Source organism: Mustela erminea, chromosome 11 (assembly GCF_009829155.1).
Source record: "Mustela erminea isolate mMusErm1 chromosome 11, mMusErm1.Pri, whole genome shotgun sequence".
In the NCBI taxonomy this organism is placed as follows: Eukaryota; Metazoa; Chordata; class Mammalia; order Carnivora; family Mustelidae; genus Mustela; species Mustela erminea.
In genome coordinates this window covers 93,087,252-93,105,080 of record NC_045624.1, presented here as the reverse complement: position 1 = coordinate 93,105,080, position 17,829 = coordinate 93,087,252, and the positions used below count along the sequence as shown (strand labels likewise).

Sequence of the window (17,829 nt, the reverse complement as noted above, 5' to 3'; positions counted from 1 at the left end):
TGCTCGTACTCTCCAGACCCCATGCAGCACACGAGGCCCGCCTGGACCCACATGCACTGTGTGGCGCCCACATTTCAGGTGGGCATTGGTGGGAGGGGGCACGTAGGCAGCCAAGGGTGCCGGCAGCGGGGAGGAGCCGGTGCAGCCCCATGCCAGGGTGGTACATGCTTCCGAATGCGGAGTCCCCCTCTGGAGACCCTGCTGTGTGTGCTCTGGGACTGGAGCCCACGCATCAGCATACAGGGGTGCTGTTCGCAGGGGTGCTGGTGGCTGGAGTACAGACAGATGCCCAGTGGCAGGGACAGAGAGCCACTGGGGAGCCAGGGAAGCTGCTGGAAGCGCAGTGACCTGGCAGGGAGCCCGTGGGGAGGAGCTCGTGGGATCCCATACTGGCTGGGTCTGAGGCTTACTGTGGGGAGCACAGTAAGTTCCGAGGTCCCTGGGAGCCGTGTGAGCGCACACGCGATATGTGTGCATACTTGGGAGTGTACATGTCCTCATGGAGGCGGTTAAGCACCCACCGGAGGGTAGTCCTCCTCTGGGGAGGGGAGTGAAGCACGAGATTTAGGGGAACACAGGCACTCACAGCTCTATCTGGTTTATTTCTATGAGCGTCTCCGTGGCCGTGAAAGTGATCCAGGTTTGAATCCGCAGTGGGTTGCGGCTGCGTTATTCTCTGAAACAAGTTGTGATTAAAGAGAGAACGGGGACCGCAGGTCAGCACCCTGGGGCCAGGCCTGTCCCAGTGCAGAGGCCAAGTGGGCAGAAGCCCAGAGCCCCGGGACGGAGGGTGCTAGTTGGGCTGGTGATGCTGGGGGTGGGGGGTATGGAGGGGGGCTGGCGCCTGCGCCCTGGACTGCACACAGGTAGAGACCCAAGCAGGTGGGAGGCCAGCCAGCTGGCTGTGGGCTTCCAGGGAGAGACCCACAGACTCCCGAGTCCCCCGTCCCCGTTCCCTGCCCTCTGCTCCGCCTTCGCCCCGTAGACCCTGCCCCTCGCCCTCCCCGCTTCACAGCTAGCCCTTACCAGATGTTCCTGGAGAGGGGCTGGATGCGGCAGGGGCTTGGGAGCCGAGTCTAGGTGGGCAGAGGCCGGGGGGTCAGGTCCCAGGGGACACGGCCGGAGGGACTGGGGACCACAGTCATGGCGGGCTTTGCTTCCCCTTTCTGCGTTCTCCAGACGTGGTATTTCTATCACATGGAGACCTTCTATGTAAGACAGACATGGCTCCATGGACTTGGGAATGTGGGGGCTGTGGGTGACCTTGGAGGGAGCCGTGGGAGCCGGACAATCGGGTCCCTCCTGGGGAGGAGAGCGGGTGGGGGCTGGGGACGCTCTGCCCTAGGCCCTCTGCAGGGCCACCCAGGGTGGTCCTTGGTCACTGGGCGGCTGTGTCCCCGCAGCACGGAAGCAGGAAGTCATCAAGATCACCGAGCAGCTCATCGAGGCGGTCAACAACGGAGACTTCGAGGCCTACGCGTGAGCGGGGCATCTGGGCTGGGTCCCGGGGGGCCTGGGGCGGGCTGTGGGGGCTTCCCTGCAGTGAAGGGAGGGCAGGTGGCAGCAGGGGCTTCTCCTCACCTGGGTCTGCCCCCCAGGAAAATCTGCGACCCAGGCCTGACCTCGTTCGAGCCTGAAGCGCTGGGCAACTTGGTTGAAGGGATGGATTTCCACAGATTCTACTTCGAGAACCGTGAGTGCCGGGGCCGGGCGTGGGGGCCGCCCCCGACAGCAGGGGCCCCCGGGCCTCCAGGTAGCCTCCCTGCCCCTCTTCCCTGGGCAGAGGTTCCCCAGGGCGCCCAGCAAGCCCCCGCCTCTGCTCACAGTGCTCGCCAAGAACAGCAAGCCCATCCACACGACCATCCTGAACCCGCACGTGCATGTCATCGGGGAGGACGCCGCGTGCATCGCCTACATCCGCCTGACGCAGTACATCGACGGACAGGGCCGGCCCCGCACCAGCCAGTCCGAGGAGACACGCGTGTGGCACCGCCGTGATGGCAAGTGGCAGAACGTGCACTTCCACTGCTCGGGCGCGCCCGTGGCGCCGCTGCAGTGAAGGTGGGTGCTGGCACAGGCCCTTTCCTGGGGTGCGCCGGGGACGCTGGGCAGAGCCGCCCCCGCACTATAGGCAGGCAGCACCCCATCCCTGCTTCTCCCCCTTCTCCCTGGGGGAGCGGACGAGAGCTGACCCCCCACCTTTACCTCCCTGGGTGGGGGAACAGTTGAGCGCTGACACCCCGCCCACCCCTTCTCCCTGGGTGGGGACAGATGAGAGCTGACGCCCCCCCGCCCCCGCGCCCTCCCCATTGACCCCCACCCTCCCCACCTTTCAGAGCTGTGGCCGGCTTCGTGGGACAGACTCAGTGTTTGGAGCCCGGCCGCCCTCCCGCGGCCTGCCTGTCGCATGTTTGTGTCTGCCTCGTTCCTCCCCTGGTGCCTGTGTCTGCAGAAAACCAAGACTGGATGTGATTTCTTTTTAACAACAAGATGACAACCACCACCAAAAAAAAAAAAAAAAAAAAAAAAAAATTTGATGTTGGATGAAACAGGAGAAAAAAAGGCAAAAGCTGTACAAACCACTGGCATCTGCGGGGCCTTGAACCGCCGGGCACCCCCCACCCACGCTCCATGTGTCTGTCACTCCTGGCCCCTCGGGGAGCAGTGGGGCAGTGACCTTGTCCACAGGGGCCGGGCCGAGGAACGGTGTTTGTTAGGTCTGCATACCCACCCCCCCCACCCGCCGTGCATGGCTGCCATCAGGAGTGTCGGCCACCTGGGGCCAAGGGGACCCGAGCACGGATGTTCCCCTCCCTTCCTCTCATGCCCCCAGCATGGATGAGCAGTGCAGAGGCCGGGCCGGCCCCCGGGGGCCCGATGAGCCATCTGAGAAGCCCCCGTGGGCCCGGGGCTCCCATTCTGGCCCCTCCAGGGCCGGGGAGGTACAGACTTCCCAACTGGCAGAGTCTGGCTGAGAGGATGCTGTTGGTGGCAGCCCGGTTGGGAGGGGAACCCTTGGGTTCCCACAGCACCTCCCTCCTGTTTGGGGTGGCTCCCCTCCGCCCACCTCCCTCACCAGCCGGTGCGGCCACAGAGGGGCCCTAGGCTTGGTCCAGAGGCAGGAGGAGGAGAGGGGTCAGAAGGCGGTGCGTGGCACCCTGCGCTCCCAGGCCGGGGCGGGCGCGGCAGGGGTTTGTGAACAGGGCGCTTTCAGAGTCTAGGCTCGGAGCCGAGGGAGGGAGGGCTACCCTGGGCTTGAGGGGCAAGGTGCGGTGGACCCCCCAGTAGGCCTCTCCAGGCTGCTGTGTGTGTAGGGGGGAGGTGGGGGTGATAGGGACCCGGGAATGAGAAGACAGGCTGGGCCCATCGCAATGTGCACCTGCGAGCTGGTGGGCACTGGGGTCTGACGGCAGCAGAGTGCGCCCAGGGCAGCCGGCAGGTGGGCTGGTTAGCGGCTGTGATCGCCAAGCTGCGGACCCTGCCACTCCAACACCTGCCCCTTAATTCACATTTTCAACAAGGATTTTCTTTATCTTCCCCCACAAATCAAGCCACGGGAGGGGCACAGAGTGGGGAACGGGACACAGGACGCTGGTCTCCAAGGGGACTGTCCCTCAGCAGACACTCCGAATGGACACTCACCTGCCCGTCCACGGCTGTGCTCAGGACAGCTGTCCCCACCCATGGACACAGGGTAAACATCTGCCAGGCTCCCTGGGCCACGGGCAGCGGCAAGGCTCACCGTGGACAGCGTGTGGCCTGGCCACCCTCACCTCCGGGGGCCTCCTCCCCTCCTCCCCTCACCTGTTATCTCCACGGAGCTGCCTGTCTGGGATAATTGGGGATTTTTCCGGGGGTAGTTCTTTTGCATGACCCCTCTCGGGCAGGCCACACCTGCTCTTCTAGCTAGATGTCGGAGGTGTGGCCGCTCTGCGGAGGGCCAGCTGCCCGCAGTGCTGGCCGGCCCCCCCTTCTCTCTTTTTGCTGAGTTCCATTGTCTTTTCTTTCTGAGCCTTGTAAGTGTAAAAAATCATTATTTTGTTCTGTCTCGGGAAACTGCAAATAAAAGAAAAACAGGACAAACGGCTTCACGTGCAGCTGGGGGCTCTATGCCAGGGCCCCTCCAAGCCCCAGCCCAGCCCGCTCCCCCACCGCACTGCCCCTCTGCCACTGCAGGCCGCCGCTGCACTCACTGCCGTACGCCCCCTCTTTGGGCCCTGGACGCCCCGAAGCCCCTGCCTCTTTGGTGGCCTCTCAGGGAGGCCAGACGGCGGTTCTGTGTGGGAAGAGCCGGGACCCAGCCTCCACCATGTCTGTGCGTCCATTCCCCGTGCGTGTGGCTGGGCTGTGCAGACTGTCAGCACACAGGCCTGCACAGACGTCACGGTGCTGTGCATCACGGGAGGTTGGTGGCTGCTGGGATGCCCACAGCAGAAACCTGGGGGACGGAGGAGAGCAAGAGCCTTCCTTCCCCTTCCTCAGGATCCAGTCCCTGCTCTTCCTGTCATCCACGCCCCTGGCCTGTCCCCCAGCAGCTGCCCACCACACCCCTGCAACATGGGGACACTAGGCCACCTGGGGCCACCGCTAGCCTGTGCCAGCTGATGTAGCACTGAGCTCACAGCTGCAGGACCGCGTCGCCCCAGGACTGCCTAAACGCACCTCCTCATGACCACAGGCCTGTCTTGGCTGAAGGACCCCTGACTGCACAGCCGCCCACAGCCCTCGCGCGAAGACGGGTAGCCTCCCCTCTGCACTGGCTCCCCGGGCCCTGCAGGTGCTTATCTGTGCCTCCGGCCTTGTGCTTTCCTACAGCACCATGTGCCTTGATACTGAACGCTCCCAGCTCGTGTGTGTAGGTGGCTTCTGGTGCGAGGAGTGCCCCAGGGGTCACCAGGACAGGAGCCCTTGGCTACGGCTTCTTGGCGCCCCACTGGTGCGCTCGGGAGGGTGGGCTATGCCAGAAGGCACAGAGGAGCCCGGAGCAGGTGCGGAGAATCTGGAGCGGGGCGCTAGAGCGGGCAACGGTGCGGGCCCAGCACAGTATCTAGGGCTCCGCTTGCAGATCAGCTGTAATCCGAGGCGGCTATCCAGGCCAGGCCTCCTCGCCGGTGCGCGACACAGCCCTACCCACCCCCCACCCCCAAGGATCCTGAGCCCGGCCGGGGTGGGGTGGGACCCACACGCTTGACTGGGGGAGCAGTCACCGTGCCTGAGCCGGGCAGCAAGACAGACTGCGGCTTGTCATTGTTAAATGGCACCAGCTTTGAGCGAAGCTCCAAAAACCCCATACTCCAGCAGGTCTTCCAGGCAGGAAAAACTGGTGCCCTTGGTCCAGCCAGAAACCCAAAGCCTGCTTCTCACTTCCAAGGGCACAAATAAGGCTGAAAGCGAGGCTCGGGGCCAGCAGTGAAACAGGTGAAGCCTTCAGACCTTCTTACGATCAGCCGGCATGCTCACTCCCTAAACTGGGATGGGACTGGAGACTCCTCCGCTGCACGCAGACCCGGGAGGCGTGACGCCCCCCAGTCGGCAGGGCCGACCCCCTAGCTCCCAAGGAGTTTCCATCTGTGTGGCCCAGGCTGCTGCGGTGTAGCTCCCCTGCTGGTTCCCCTGCTCCAGCGCTCCCTCCCTTGGCTCCTGCTAGAAAGGTCTGGAGGTGGAACCCAGGCGCTGCCCCAGGATGCCCTGCACCCCGCAGCTGCACGTAAGGAGGGGTCCCTGAGACTCGAACAAAGCAGAAAACTATTATGGAATTTCAAAAGACAAGTTTATCCAGATAAGAACCTTTCAAATAGAACAGAGAAATCAGGCGACAGTTACCAAAACACACCCTTTGCCAAATGCTTCCACATGAGACCACGACAGGGGCTGGGGAAATGCCAGCTCAGGTGTGAGCCTGTGTCACCCTCCCCATGGTCCTCCCTGCAGACCCGCGCCTCCACACCAGCTCCTCCCAGCAGCCTCCCAAGTTGGAGGAGTCAGATACCACATCCTTCCTAAGGGGAGGTCACAGCCCCCTGGGCACCAGTGAGCAGGCTGGGTCTGTGCACTCCAGGGAGTACCTCGGGCGGGTTACCTTCAGGGCTGGCCAACTCCTTTGACCAGCACAGGGCCCAGAGCGGGACGATAACCAGTGCGTGAACCTGCTGGGGTGGGGAGTCGGGGTCCTCAGAAGCATGTAGATGTCACCTTATAGTCCAAGCCAATTCTGGGCCTGGCACTTTGTGCAGAGGCAGTAGGACCTCTTGGGTAGGCCAAGAATCAGCATGCTCAGGGAAAGACCCCAGAGGACGGGACCCTGCGGGGACCAGGTCCCAGGGCAAACCATGAGCTCACTCCTCAGGAAGCATTGCAGGACGTGGGGAGGCGATCTGTAACATGGCAGTGAGGCCCAAGGACACGGGCTCAGGGCTGGGGCTTGTGCCACTGGGTGGGTGGGTGGGGGGGCTCTTAGCAGTGCTCCTGTGGGGGCCAGGCTGGGGGTCAGGTCACATGTGGGGCACTGGGAATCCTCGGAATGGCTGGTACCTGGCCTTGGTGGCTAGGAACAGTGGCCACAGCAAAGGCCACTTGCTAAGGCACGTGGGCCCCAGGTGGTCACGATGAGGGTCTTGCTGCTAAAGAGGTGGGTGAACAAGGATGGAGAGAGGCCGTACTGGTGCCTGTGACCTGGGCAGGCGAGGCTAAGCTGCAAGTCGGGGCAGACACCGCTGCCCCACCGCCCACAGGCATCTCCGTGTGACGTCGGGGGTGGGCAGCGCCCTCAGTGAGCAGTCCACCCAGGCCCAGTGCAAAGGAGCCTCGAAGTCGGTGCGGCCGGGCTCCTCCCAACACGGATCTTGGCCTGCTCAGCCCCAGCCCTCGGGGTCGCTCTGCCCCTTCAGCCCTGCAGCCGGGGTGACCCCGGCTTTACTGCAGTGTGAACATAGCACACAAACACAGCCCCCACGCGGGCTGAGGACCCACAAGGCTGGCTCCGACCTCCCCCAGGGTCTCGCCTTGGTCGCTTTCCCGGGTTAGAGACAAGCCCTGCAGCATCTATGTGAGTCATTCGAATTTATGGTTTCATCTGGCCCAAGAACACGCCATTGGGGGCCTCAAACGAGCTTTTCAAAAATCACCGGACATGTAAATTTGAATGTTCCCAAGCCCCAGGCCCTTCCACGACCCCTCAGTTCCTGCCAGGAGCTCCCAAGTGAAAATGTGTCCCCACGCGGGTCTCTCCATGGTGGCTCTGCTTCTCCAGGGACTGCGGTTCTGACGCTAACGGCCAGGCCGGCTGGCACGGGGGCCTCCACGGGCTGCCGTCACATGATCGCACAGCACGAGTTCTGTTTCCGAGCCTGGACAGAAACACACTGGGGCTGGAGAGGTGGAAGTGACCCACGGGGGGGGTACCCCACGAGGCAGGGGCCGCGGAGCGGGCTGGGGGGACTGGGAGAACCCCCGGCAGACGGAGCATGACTCTGTGTCACACCGGGTCCCGCAGCGCCACCTGCCCCCACGCGAGAATGCTTTGAGAGAGCAGGTCGGTGGATCCCCGAGCCCCACTGGCCGCCTTCCTCCCAGGCTCCCAGGAAAGCACCAGTGGACGCACAGCCCTACTGTGGTCAGCGCCAGCGAACCACTTCTGTCCCAGGGAAACAGGCACAAGGGCCACTGCGGGAGGCCCGGAGGCCCCACCGCTCAGCAGGCAGCAGGCAGCAGGAGCAGCTGGGACTGGCCTCTGCCCCTGCCCGCGCCCGTTCCTGCAGCGCCCGAGGGAGCGCGTGCTACTGCCAGGCCCGCCCCCCCCCGCAACCCTGTGCCACGGAGTGTCCCCGGGCACGCGCACAGTAGCAAGCACACGCACGGCTGGCACTCACTGTCTTGTAGAAGGCTTTGGACTGCGTTCCCAGCACCTCGGACTTGGACACCAAGTCGTCCAGCCGCTCCCCTCGCTCCAGAAGAGACTCCATGGTGTTGTGCTAGACACAGACAAATGGGCGCCCCACCGTTGGTGCAGCAGGCGGATGCGAGCCCCCCCGGCTTGGCCACAGGAAGTGCTTCTCCCATGGGCTCCTTCCGCCACGTGAGCATCAAAAGCCCCGACCAGCAGGACCCAGAGCCTGGCCTGGGGACCCAGCACAGGCTCAGAGCACCGTGCTTACAGCCACGCTTCCACACGTGGACTCCCGCTGAATACGCTGCCCCCCCACCCCCGCTCCCCAGAGGGCCCGTGCGCGGACGCACATCACGCAGCACCGCGAGGCCACCGGGCTTCCTCGGAGCAAGGAGCGCAAACCGAGGCACGTGGACAGGAACGGGCCTGGGAGAAAGGCGCGAGACCAGCCCCATCTACAGAGTTCCAGGATGCTGGCTGCCGGCACAAGAAGCGAACCAGATGGACATGCGCACGGACAGGGCAGCACCAGCAAGCCCATTTCTGCAGACACACAGGGCCGCCGCGCCACAGCTGCCGTTCCCGCTTGGAGAGCAGGAGCAGCCGAGGGGCGCCCAGGGCTGCAGCTCAGCGAGGATGCAGAGAAGCCCGTGAAGAGACACGGAGACACCTCAACACACTCACACCTCACTCCCAATCCGAAGTCCCCAAACTGTGTCATTCAGTGCACGGTGTCCACAGCACACAGCTTCCTGGGTCCCGCCCAGGCCGGCGTCTGACCCCAGGAGGCAGTACTGAGCACGTCGCGGGGCCGGAGCCGGCAGCGGTTCCTGGGCGCCTCTGCTGGGCTTTAGTTCTACTCACTCGAGGCTTGCTGGGGCCTGGGCACGGGTGTCCCACATGCTGTAAGCGGGGTGGGTAAGGACAAGCGCCCAGTCCTGAGGGCTCACACGCCCGCTGGGAGATGTGTGTGCCAGTCATGACCACATAGTGGCATCCGGGAGGGCTGCATGTGGGGCCCTGGCATGGGTGCCATGCAGGAAAGAGAAAGGCCCCAGGGCCGTGGGACTGTGCCAGGGAGTGTGCACCTGACTCCAGAGCTTTCCTGAGGGCTACTGGGGGATGGTAAGTGGAAGAGCCACAGATCAGTGGCTACTGTACGGACACACTGGTGCCAGGTGGGAAGCCAGGGACCAGTGATGAGGCAGAAGCCACAGAACCAAACTCAAGGCAAGAACAGACACAGCGAGTGCCAAAGAGAGCTCAAGGTTACAGGGGCGGGGGAGGGGAGGAAGAAACAGAAAAGGAGAAGGAAATGGAAAGAGAGACGGAGAGAGAGAAGAAGAGGACAGACAGGGAGAGGAGAGAGAGGAGGAGACGGAGAGAGATGGGGAGGAGGACAGACACGGAGAGAAGGGGGGGGGAGATGGGGTGCAGACGGAGAGAGAAGGAGAGACAGAGGGGGAGACGGGGGGAGAAGAGGAGCGGGGGAGAAGGGAAGAGAGGAGTAGACAGAGAGAGAGGAGGAGACGGGGGGGGGAGGAGAAGGGGAGATGGAGAGGGGAAGACGGAGAGAGGGAGAAATGAAGGGGGAATGAAGGGGGGAGATGGAGGGGGGAGGAGAGGGGAGAAGGGGGAAGACGGGGGTGGTGTGGAGCTGGAGAGGGGGTAGATGCAGAGAGAGGGGAGACAGAGAGAGAGGGTGAGGAGGAGGGGAGATGGAGTGGGGAGAGCCAGAGGCGGGGTAGACGGAGAGAGAGGGGGAGGAGGGAGAGGAGACGGAGAGAGAGAGAAGAGAAGCTGAAGCAGCAGTTGTAGCCGAGCAGAGCACAGGCAAGATGCGGGCTTCCTGCCCTTCTGACCGGGACTGAGGACCCCAGGTCTGTGTTTAGTGAACATAGGCGGCTTTTCCTGCCCCCACAGCCCCCACCCTGCAAGGAGGCACCTGCTGAGCTCAGAGACAAACGGAGGGGGGAGGCAGTGGCAGGGAGCCGCTGAACAGAGACCGTCGCAGCAGGGAGGCATCAGGGCCACAGCAGGTCCCGGCTGGGGTCCTCATACAACAGTGGTGTTGAACCCAGATGGGTGCAGGCAGCACAAACTCAGGGTGGCCTGAGACACTCGGGGAGAGGGGGGCAACCACCCCTTCCGACAAAGCATCTGCATGAGGATGCCCCCAAAGCCCCAAACCCAAGCCTGGACTGCGCGCTGGGCGGCTCCCACACTTGGCTCCAGGGGGTGCTCGCCCCCGCCCCCACTTACCAGAATGATCTTGGTCTCATCCAGCTCGGCCTGCACTTTAGTCATGGGGTCGGCTTCTCGCGGGTTCTAGGGAAGAGCCAAAAACATCAGGAGTAGAATGACCACCCGGAAACAAAGCTCAAACCGGGGAGCCAGACAGTTTGCCAAGGTCACAAACCGCAGGCTGCACACGCACACCCCAGAGAAGGGAAAGCCCGCGTGAGCTCGGGGTCTAGGTCTCAGAGTGGGTCCCTGTATGTTTCATGGGGACGCCGACACCAAGGCTGCTGGGAGATCGCCCAGAGCCACAACCTGCAGGCCCGCTCCTGGGGGCTTCTGCCCACCTACCTGGTACCGACTCAGGTAGTCGTCCAGGGCCGTGTACTGGATGCTAGCAGGAGATCCGACTGGCCACTCTATCCTGTCCACGTGTTTGGAGAATTCGTCCAGTACCTGCACGACAAAGGAGCCCATCCCATAGCCACATGGACCTGAACAGGGAGCCCGAGAGAGGAGGAGAACAGCTCAGGGCCAAGGGCAAATATAGGCTCAAGGTTTGAAGATTTCTGGCAATTAAAAACAAAGTGTATCCAACCTCACCCCGATCTCCCCTGGAAGAAAACAAGAGCAACGGAATATTAACCTACAGACTTTCCCTTCTACCAGGTTCCGCAGTTCTAAGAGGAAAAGTCCCTGCACTCTCATCTTCCAGAACAGCTCTTTGAAAAGGGAGCTAGATCCTTCGGACTTAAGCAATCAGCACATCTCATGTGCTGGTGAATGTATCGGTGCTTAGGGAGGCCAGAGGCCAGCGTCCTCAAGATATTTCTGACGAGCACCACAGCACTGAGCCCCATGGTGGTGCGACACCCACATGGGGGAAAGGAGCAGCCCGGGGTGGTCACAGGACAGAGTGCAGAATCGGCCGTGGCTGGGAGTAAACAGTCGCCAGTGGGGAAGGCAGCAGCCCTTAGAGCGGCCAGAGCAGTGGCCACGGCTGAAGGTACAGCCACAGCCGACCTCAGGCCCCAGCCCAGAAGGAGACTGCAATGCTGCTATAGAGTGGCCAGGTCGCAGTGCCACCAGGGCCACAAGCCCAGACACTGGCAGAAACCAGTGCCAGAAAAGGACACTGGGAAGGGATGCCTGGCCATCTCTCGGTTTAGAGCAAGAAGAAACGCTGAAAATGGGTTAATTCTGGACACATAACTCCGTCCCTTCTACCTCGGGCACCGTCCACCGTTGCCCGTCCCAGGCCAGCCCGGACACACCGCAAACTCACCTTCTCCAGCAAGGTAAAGGCCACCCGGGATGGATACTCGCTGTCAGCGATGACCACTCCTGCGAGATTGTCGTTTCGTACATAGACGTGGCACAGGTATTCTAAGGAGAAGTTAGATGTGCACGGGATGACGTGAGGACTTGGGACATCTTCAGCAATCGTGAAAGTGTCACAATGCTGAGCCCTTGCCTGGTGGCTCAGTCAGACTCACGCAGAACAGCACAGGAGGGAGCACGGGCACCAGCATGGCCCAATACCACCTGAGTACAAGTAGGTGTCCAGAGGCCTGGCGGGCCAAGCAGGCTCTAAAGGAGCCACCGTGGGCGCAGAAAGCAACCGAGGGGAAGCAGTCCCAGGTGCCTTTCTGCTACATTCTGGAGCCCCAGCGCTGGCCCGCTTGCAGATGCTCTGGCCTGGCCCCGAGCTGGAGACCCTGGGTAAGACCAGCAGCCTCCAGCTGCTTAAAAGTCCCGAGAGCAGCCCCACATCAGGAAATCAGCTCTCGGGGCATCAGGTCTGCTCCTGTGATGGGGTGGAGGGGGAAGTGGGGGAGAGGAGATGCAAGAGGAGGGGACAAAAGGTCCATCTACAAAAAACCTGGCCCTGCCAGCCTGAGATCATCATCAAATTATCCGAAGGTTCCGTCTGTACAAGCACCTCGGGAAACAGGTCCCATCCCTGGTATGAATTTTTCTCACTTTCAAAACTCTTCAGACAGGTCACAGCTGACTACACCCCCAGGGGAAGAGGTACGGAAGGGTCACAGCTGACAAAGGAGAACCTCCCCGTCCTGATGACGCTCGCACAGAACAGCTGCTGCCAACCATGCAGAACAGAGAGGAGAGGGAGAGGCCGTGAGCTCTGGAGTCGGAGGAGGGCAGCGGTACATGAGGGCAAGGCTGAGGAGGACAAGACTGGCGCCGCCACTGTCTGGGCTCTGCCTACATCTCCAGTAAGCAAGGGGCCAGCGTGCTGTGGGAGTGCACACCCCAGACTGGAGCGGCCGGGCGCATGCTGGAGGACACGGCTCTCAGCCAGCCGCCGGGAGGCAGACCCGCCCGGAGTGACCCACTACACGTCCGTGTTCACGGTCCCATCTCCTGGGGAGGACAGGGAGGCTGCGCAGAGCATGCACAGGGGACCCCCACTCCCCCCGGGGTGTAACACACATCTCATCACTGACATGTGGCCTTCAGGGCCGTGGCCTCGGTCTCTGCAGAGTGAGCTTCCCACGATCTATGTGACACAGCTGCCCTTTTGAGTCGTCTGTGTCACAAACGCTTCTCCAAGAAAAGCCTCACGATTCTTACAGAAAACCTGAATTACGAAGACGTGAACGACAGCCAAGAGGAAAACAACGAGTTTCTGGACTCCTGGTCCAAAACTTGGGGGGCAGAGGACGCACTCCCAGTGTGATGGCAGGGAAGCCTGGTTTGCAAAGCGCCCGCCACAGGTGGAAGGAGAAGCACATGGGGAGGCCGCTGACGGCAGGAGCAAGCATGAGCAGAAGCAGGAGGCCTGAGAGGAGTGCGGTCCTGGCAGCCCCGGCGTGGGGCACGCCTGTGAGGGGGCCCCGGGCTGCCCGAGGCGGGAAGGGACAGGCGCGGCGCAGGCACCAGGCAGCAGGTCCTCCTACCTTGTTCTTTGACAGAAGCTCTGCTGCCTTTCGCCGAGCGCTCCACGATCAGCTGACTCGTGAAGGTCATGAATTCCTGAACGCTAAGGAACAGAACACACGTTACCTCTCCCCATCCCCGTCCCCAGCAGCATGGAAGGTGACCTCTGAGCACAGACACCAAGGGGCCGCTGCTTCTGGGTCTCATTCCTTTCCCTCCCGACCTCAGGGACTAACAAGAGACACCGTTTAGCCACAAACCCTCGCAGCTCTTCAAGCCACACCTGTCTGCTACCTCGCTGACCAGGACAACCCGCTTCGAGCCTCATGGGGATTCCTACGGGCTTTACTCGTCGAGGTAGCGCTGTGGCCAGAGCACGGAGAAGCGGAAGCCAGCACGCACATCCAGGGCCGGCCCCGCGCTCGCGACACTGCGCTGGGACAAGCGTCCACCGTGAGAGCGGGCCACAGTGGGGCACAGGCGCGGCCACGCTGGCTCATCCTGGCACCCCGTCCCCGGGATGCTGAGAGGCCACCGCTCGGCCAAGAAGGAAGAGGAGGTGACTTGTGCAAAGGCTGAGAGAGAAGAGGACACTCGTGGCCCAGCAGAGAGATGGCAGAATGGAAGCGCCACAAGTGACGACAGCTCGACCGGAGGAACGGGGGCTCTCAAGACTCTGCGGCAGCCCCCCTCGCTGAAGAGAGGAGACCTCCAGCCGCGCAGTGTCCGTCCGGTCGGGAGCTATGGGCCCCGCACACCCTGCCCCACGCCCCACTCACAAAACCCAAGTTCGCAGCGAGGGGAACACAGCACTTAGCACAACAGCTGGGGCCCAGCGTCACCCTGAGAGCGTGATGTGCTCAAACTCACCCCACGGAGAGAGCCTCCGGGTGAGGCAGGCCCCGCAGTAAAACGGAGCGGAGGCGGAGTCCCAGCACAGCCGCGCCCAGACACAGGGGTTTACATCCCTGGCAGGAGCTCACAAACAAGCAGCGAGAAAAGCTGGGGACCCATCTGCAGGTTTGGAGCTCAGGGTCCGGCCGCCACGAGGCAGAAGAATGGAGGCGAGAAGCCTGGACTGCTGCAGCGGTAAGAGGCGCCAGTGGGGGCACAGCCGGGTTCTGAGTGCACCTGGCGCCCGTGGTCTGGAGCTGGCAGGGGTATCCCGGAGCAGTGAGGCGAAGGTCTCACGCTGCAACTGCCCAGCACCTTCGGGACACATGGACAGCCCAGAGGAAGAGCGGCCAGAACGGAGCAGAGGGCGTGAGAGAGAAAGCAGCAAATCTGCAGAAGACCTCCTGAAGCTCCCGAAGAACCAACCGCTTCCACGGAACGACAACAGAAACGGTTTTCCATACCGCCAGCACGACACTGATCAAGAACTGCTTCCCAGGGGCGCCTGGGGGGCCCCGTGGGGGACACGCCTGCCTTCGGCGCAGGTCATGATCCCGGAAGCCTGGGATGGAGCCGCCCGTCGGGCCCCCCGCATCCCCCTCTCTGACAAAAAGAGCAAGAGAACTGCTGCCCAGAAGCAGTGAGGACGGAGCCGGAGGGCAGCGTCCCGGACTCAGACCTGCGGGGTACCCCCGGGGCGGCGCCCAGGCGCCCCGCACCTCCCAGCAGCGGGCCCAGCGCCCAATGCCTTCCTCACACACAGCTTCCCGCAAGCCCGCAGGTCCCGCGCCTGCAAACCCTCAGCACGCGGCCCTCGCACCGCCAAACTCAACCGGGAAAAGCACGGGAGTCAGGGTCTGCATCGCGGCCGCACGACTTCCCCCATAAAACGAGGCGCGCCAGCGCCTCCGACCCAGCTACAGGGAAAACCCCATCGGAGGACATACACTGGCTCGCGGACGCCGGGGTCAGAATCTCGGGGAAGGAGGCGCAGGTTGACAACACACGCTCCCGGGCCGCCACCTGCCAGCTCACCACCGCCGCGGGCGGACCTGGGCGGTCCGCGCTTCCCTCCAAGCCCCCGGGGTGGTACGACGGGAACGTGGGAGACACCGAGCACGAAAACGCCGTCCAGAGCAGCGTCAGCCTTCCTCGGGCCAAAGGACGAGGGTTCCCCGCAGGTCCGCTCCGCACACCGAGCAGGGAGCCAGCGCAGCGCTCCAGGGCGGGAGGGCGAAACCCCCGCCCGCCCCCCGCCCCCCGCAGTCCGACGCCGGGCCTCCCCCGACCACCCCGACGCTCCCCCGCCCCCCGGGGCCCGCCCCCACCCCGCGGGCCTCCCACGAGCCCCCGGGCCTCGCCGCCCGGGCCCACCCACCTGGACCTCTGGAAGAAGCTGAAGGAGGACACGTCGTACGCGGCTTTGAGCAGCACCACCTTGTGCTCGCCTTTGTACAGGACGCTGAGGCTGTACAGCTTCATGGTGCCGCGCCTTCGGGCAGCCCGCCCGCCCGCGGGACCGCCTCGCAGGGAGCAGCGCAGCCACCGCCCCTGGGGACCACCGCAGGTTGCTGACGGGTCGGACGCCGGCTTCCCTGCCTGGCCCGAGGCCGACTTCCGGTTCTGGTCGAGGCACCGCCCAAGAGCCAACGGAGGGTTTTCTCGTGCCCCGGATGCAGAAAGGAGCGGCCGGAAATACGAAGGGGGTGGGCTGGGAGGGGCGGGGAAAAGACGTCGCGGCGCAGGTGCGTGTGCGTAAGCCCGGCCCCGCCGCCCTATCCTGGCTGGGGCCGCCCCTCCCTCTTACGGCTCGCAGTCGTCCCCACCGGGGCCTCCTCCTTCCCCCCTGGGTCCCTACCCAGGCCGCCCCCTCCCTGTTGGAGGGTCCCGAGTCCTCCCATCCTCACCCTCCCCCCTCCCTCCGGGACTGCGCGGAGCAGCTCCCGGGAACACGCAGAGCCGCACTGCAGGCTGGCGCTCGGGGAGCCCTCGGAGGGCTGAGTTACGGGGCCGGGCTGTCCTTCGTGAGCTCCCCACAGCGAAGCGCAGGGACGGCCCTCTGCAGGCTCTTGCAGGGACGTGAAGGCCGCTCGCCCGCGCTGGCTCTCACCACTGCCCTGGTGGGGGCCGTCCCTGTGCACCCAGGACCCCTGGGCCCGGCCTGCGGGGGCTTCCCGGGCCGGCCACTGCCCGTGCGGGTACGAACGTAGGCGGCTGCGGCACGAGCGCGGCAGCACCGACGGCGGAGGGTCCGCGCCGCGCTCCGGGAGCCGCCTGGTGCGCAGAGACTTGAAGAAGCCTAGTTCGTCCGGAGACGTTGAAATAACCCGTTGCCGATGGCCGGGGACGAACGGAGCACGTCCCCTAAGAGTTCCACGTCCTGCCCACTTCGTGTTTACTGAACGGTGTTCCGGAATGGGCGTCTCACCGGCCACACCGAGGGACCTCGGCCCTCGGAACTTCAGAGGCTTGCACAGCCTCCCCGCTGGAAGCAGCCGGCGCCTGCGGGGAGCCGTCGCACCACCCCACACAGCACTCTCAGGGGTCATGTTCCGGTGGGATGATGGGGGCTGGTACCCGATTGTTAGGGGCCATCCCACGAGGGGTAAGGAGCGCCTCCGGCCTCATACCCTCTATTTGCCGGGAGCACTCCATTCCCCATCCGGCGACCAAGAACGTCTCCAGACATGGGCAAACGTGCCCGGAGGAGCAGGGGTTTGGAGAAAAATGTTTACATGTCTGAAGGAAGGTCCCCCCCGCCTGCCCCTCACCAGCCCTCTTCCTGGGTATTTTCAAGTGCGGAGCGTGGAGAGGACTTTTCCACATCCCCTCCGTTCGGGTGCAAAACATAAATCACAGACACCGGCCACTGCCAGGCCAGTCGCCCACAGACACAGGCTCACCAGCACCAGCAGGCCAGCCCGATCCCAAGATGCTGTGTGGACACTGTTGTCCTATAAGGGGCAGGCGACAGCCGTTGCTGGAGAAAATCCCAGAGCCCCTTTTCTCCTTTGCCACTGAACATTATTCAAAGGGACAAGGAGGACAGTTCTTGCTCAGAATACATTTAAATGTGTTCACTTGTCGGGGCACCTGGGGGGCTCAGTGGGTTAAGCCTCTGCCTTCGGCTCAGGTCATGGTCTCGGTGCTGGGATGGAGCCCCGCATCGGGCTCTCTGCTCAGTGGGGAGCCTGCTTCCCCCTCTCTCTTTGCCTGCCTTTGTGATCTCTGTCTGTCAAATAAATAAAAATCTTAAAAAAAAAAAAAATGTGTTCACTTGCCACGTACTAATGGATACCTTACCATTGATCTTACCCCAAGCACTCCCCATGTGCTACCTCATTCAGCGCTCAGAGAAAAGAGAAAGATTGTATCATCACCTTAGAGACACAGAAATAGGTTCAGGTCAAGGACATTGCAAGTCCACACCACAACATAACACAGCACAGCTCCACTCCCGGAGGCTCTCCCATCCTCTCTGGCCTGGGCCCGCCTTCCCCTCCTTGGTCTATGTGGTTGCAAACTCCCCAGCCTCGTTGTCCCTCTTTCTGAGAAGTAAGCCCACCTCTGACTCCACCACCCAGCCATCACCCAGCTTGGATGCAGCCCCAGCCCCGCTGCAAGCCCCCAGAGCACACACTTGAGCAAAGCACTAACCTCTCTCTCTCTCTCTCTTTCACCTGCAAAACTGGAAACAACCTGTTCCCTCAGTGTGTTGCTGAAATGGTAAGACGCTATATTCCAAACACTAGTCTTGGTAGATGTTCAGCAAGTAAAAACCTTGATGATTCCCTGCATTGGTATCATTTAGGACAAAGAGGCGAGATCATCGCAGGTTGAAGGCATCGGGCAGGGAGCAGAGATCAGACAGGCTGAGTGAGGTCTGCAGAGTGGAAAATACTATCGTCTCT

The 17,829-nt window shown here is 62.9% G+C and overlaps 2 protein-coding genes across 8 annotated transcripts in view; one reads left to right on the top strand and one right to left on the bottom strand.

Annotated features, from left to right (window-relative positions):
* Positions 1-2,545, top strand: part of CAMK2B (calcium/calmodulin dependent protein kinase II beta) — a 77,321-nt gene extending 74,776 nt beyond the window's left edge. For 6 of the 7 annotated variants that reach the window (XM_032305407.1, XM_032305410.1, XM_032305404.1 and 3 more), the window contains 4 exons: positions 1,404-1,479; positions 1,599-1,693; positions 1,827-2,061; positions 2,337-2,545. In XM_032305407.1, the coding sequence (XP_032161298.1) occupies positions 1,404-1,479; positions 1,599-1,693; positions 1,827-2,059 (404 nt within the window). In that variant the 3' untranslated portion in view covers positions 2,060-2,061; positions 2,337-2,545. Of the gene's footprint in view, positions 1-1,403; positions 1,480-1,598; positions 1,694-1,826; positions 2,062-2,336 lie in introns of those variants that run through there. The other variant, XR_004276948.1, reaches the window with a different exon arrangement.
* A 3,206-nt stretch (positions 2,546-5,751) lies between these two features.
* Positions 5,752-15,551, bottom strand: YKT6 (YKT6 v-SNARE homolog). Its single transcript, XM_032305413.1, has 7 exons — positions 15,297-15,551; positions 13,045-13,127; positions 11,409-11,509; positions 10,475-10,579; positions 10,148-10,213; positions 7,869-7,970; positions 5,752-7,346 (listed from the first exon to the last, which is right to left on the bottom strand). The coding sequence occupies exons 1-7, from the start codon at positions 15,398-15,400 to the stop codon at positions 7,311-7,313; spliced, it is 597 nt and encodes a 198-aa protein (XP_032161304.1). The 5' UTR covers positions 15,401-15,551; the 3' UTR covers positions 5,752-7,310.
* Positions 15,552-17,829: the final 2,278 nt, after the last annotated feature.

What these genes read in the sequence shown, in the direction of transcription:
- YKT6 (XM_032305413.1), bottom strand. Translation starts at nt 15,400, where the DNA reads ATGAAGCTGTACAGCCTCAGCGTCCTGTACAAAGGCGAGCACAAGGTG. An exon ending in AGCTTCTGTCAAAGAACAAG is followed by an intron (nt 11,510 to 13,044) that starts GTAGGAGGACCT and finishes ACTTCTCCTTAG; the next exon opens with AATACCTGTGCCACGTCTAT. An exon ending in CCAAAGCCTTCTACAAGACA is followed by an intron (nt 7,347 to 7,868) that starts GTGAGTGCCAGC and finishes GTTTCTGTCCAG; the next exon opens with GCTCGGAAACAGAACTCGTG.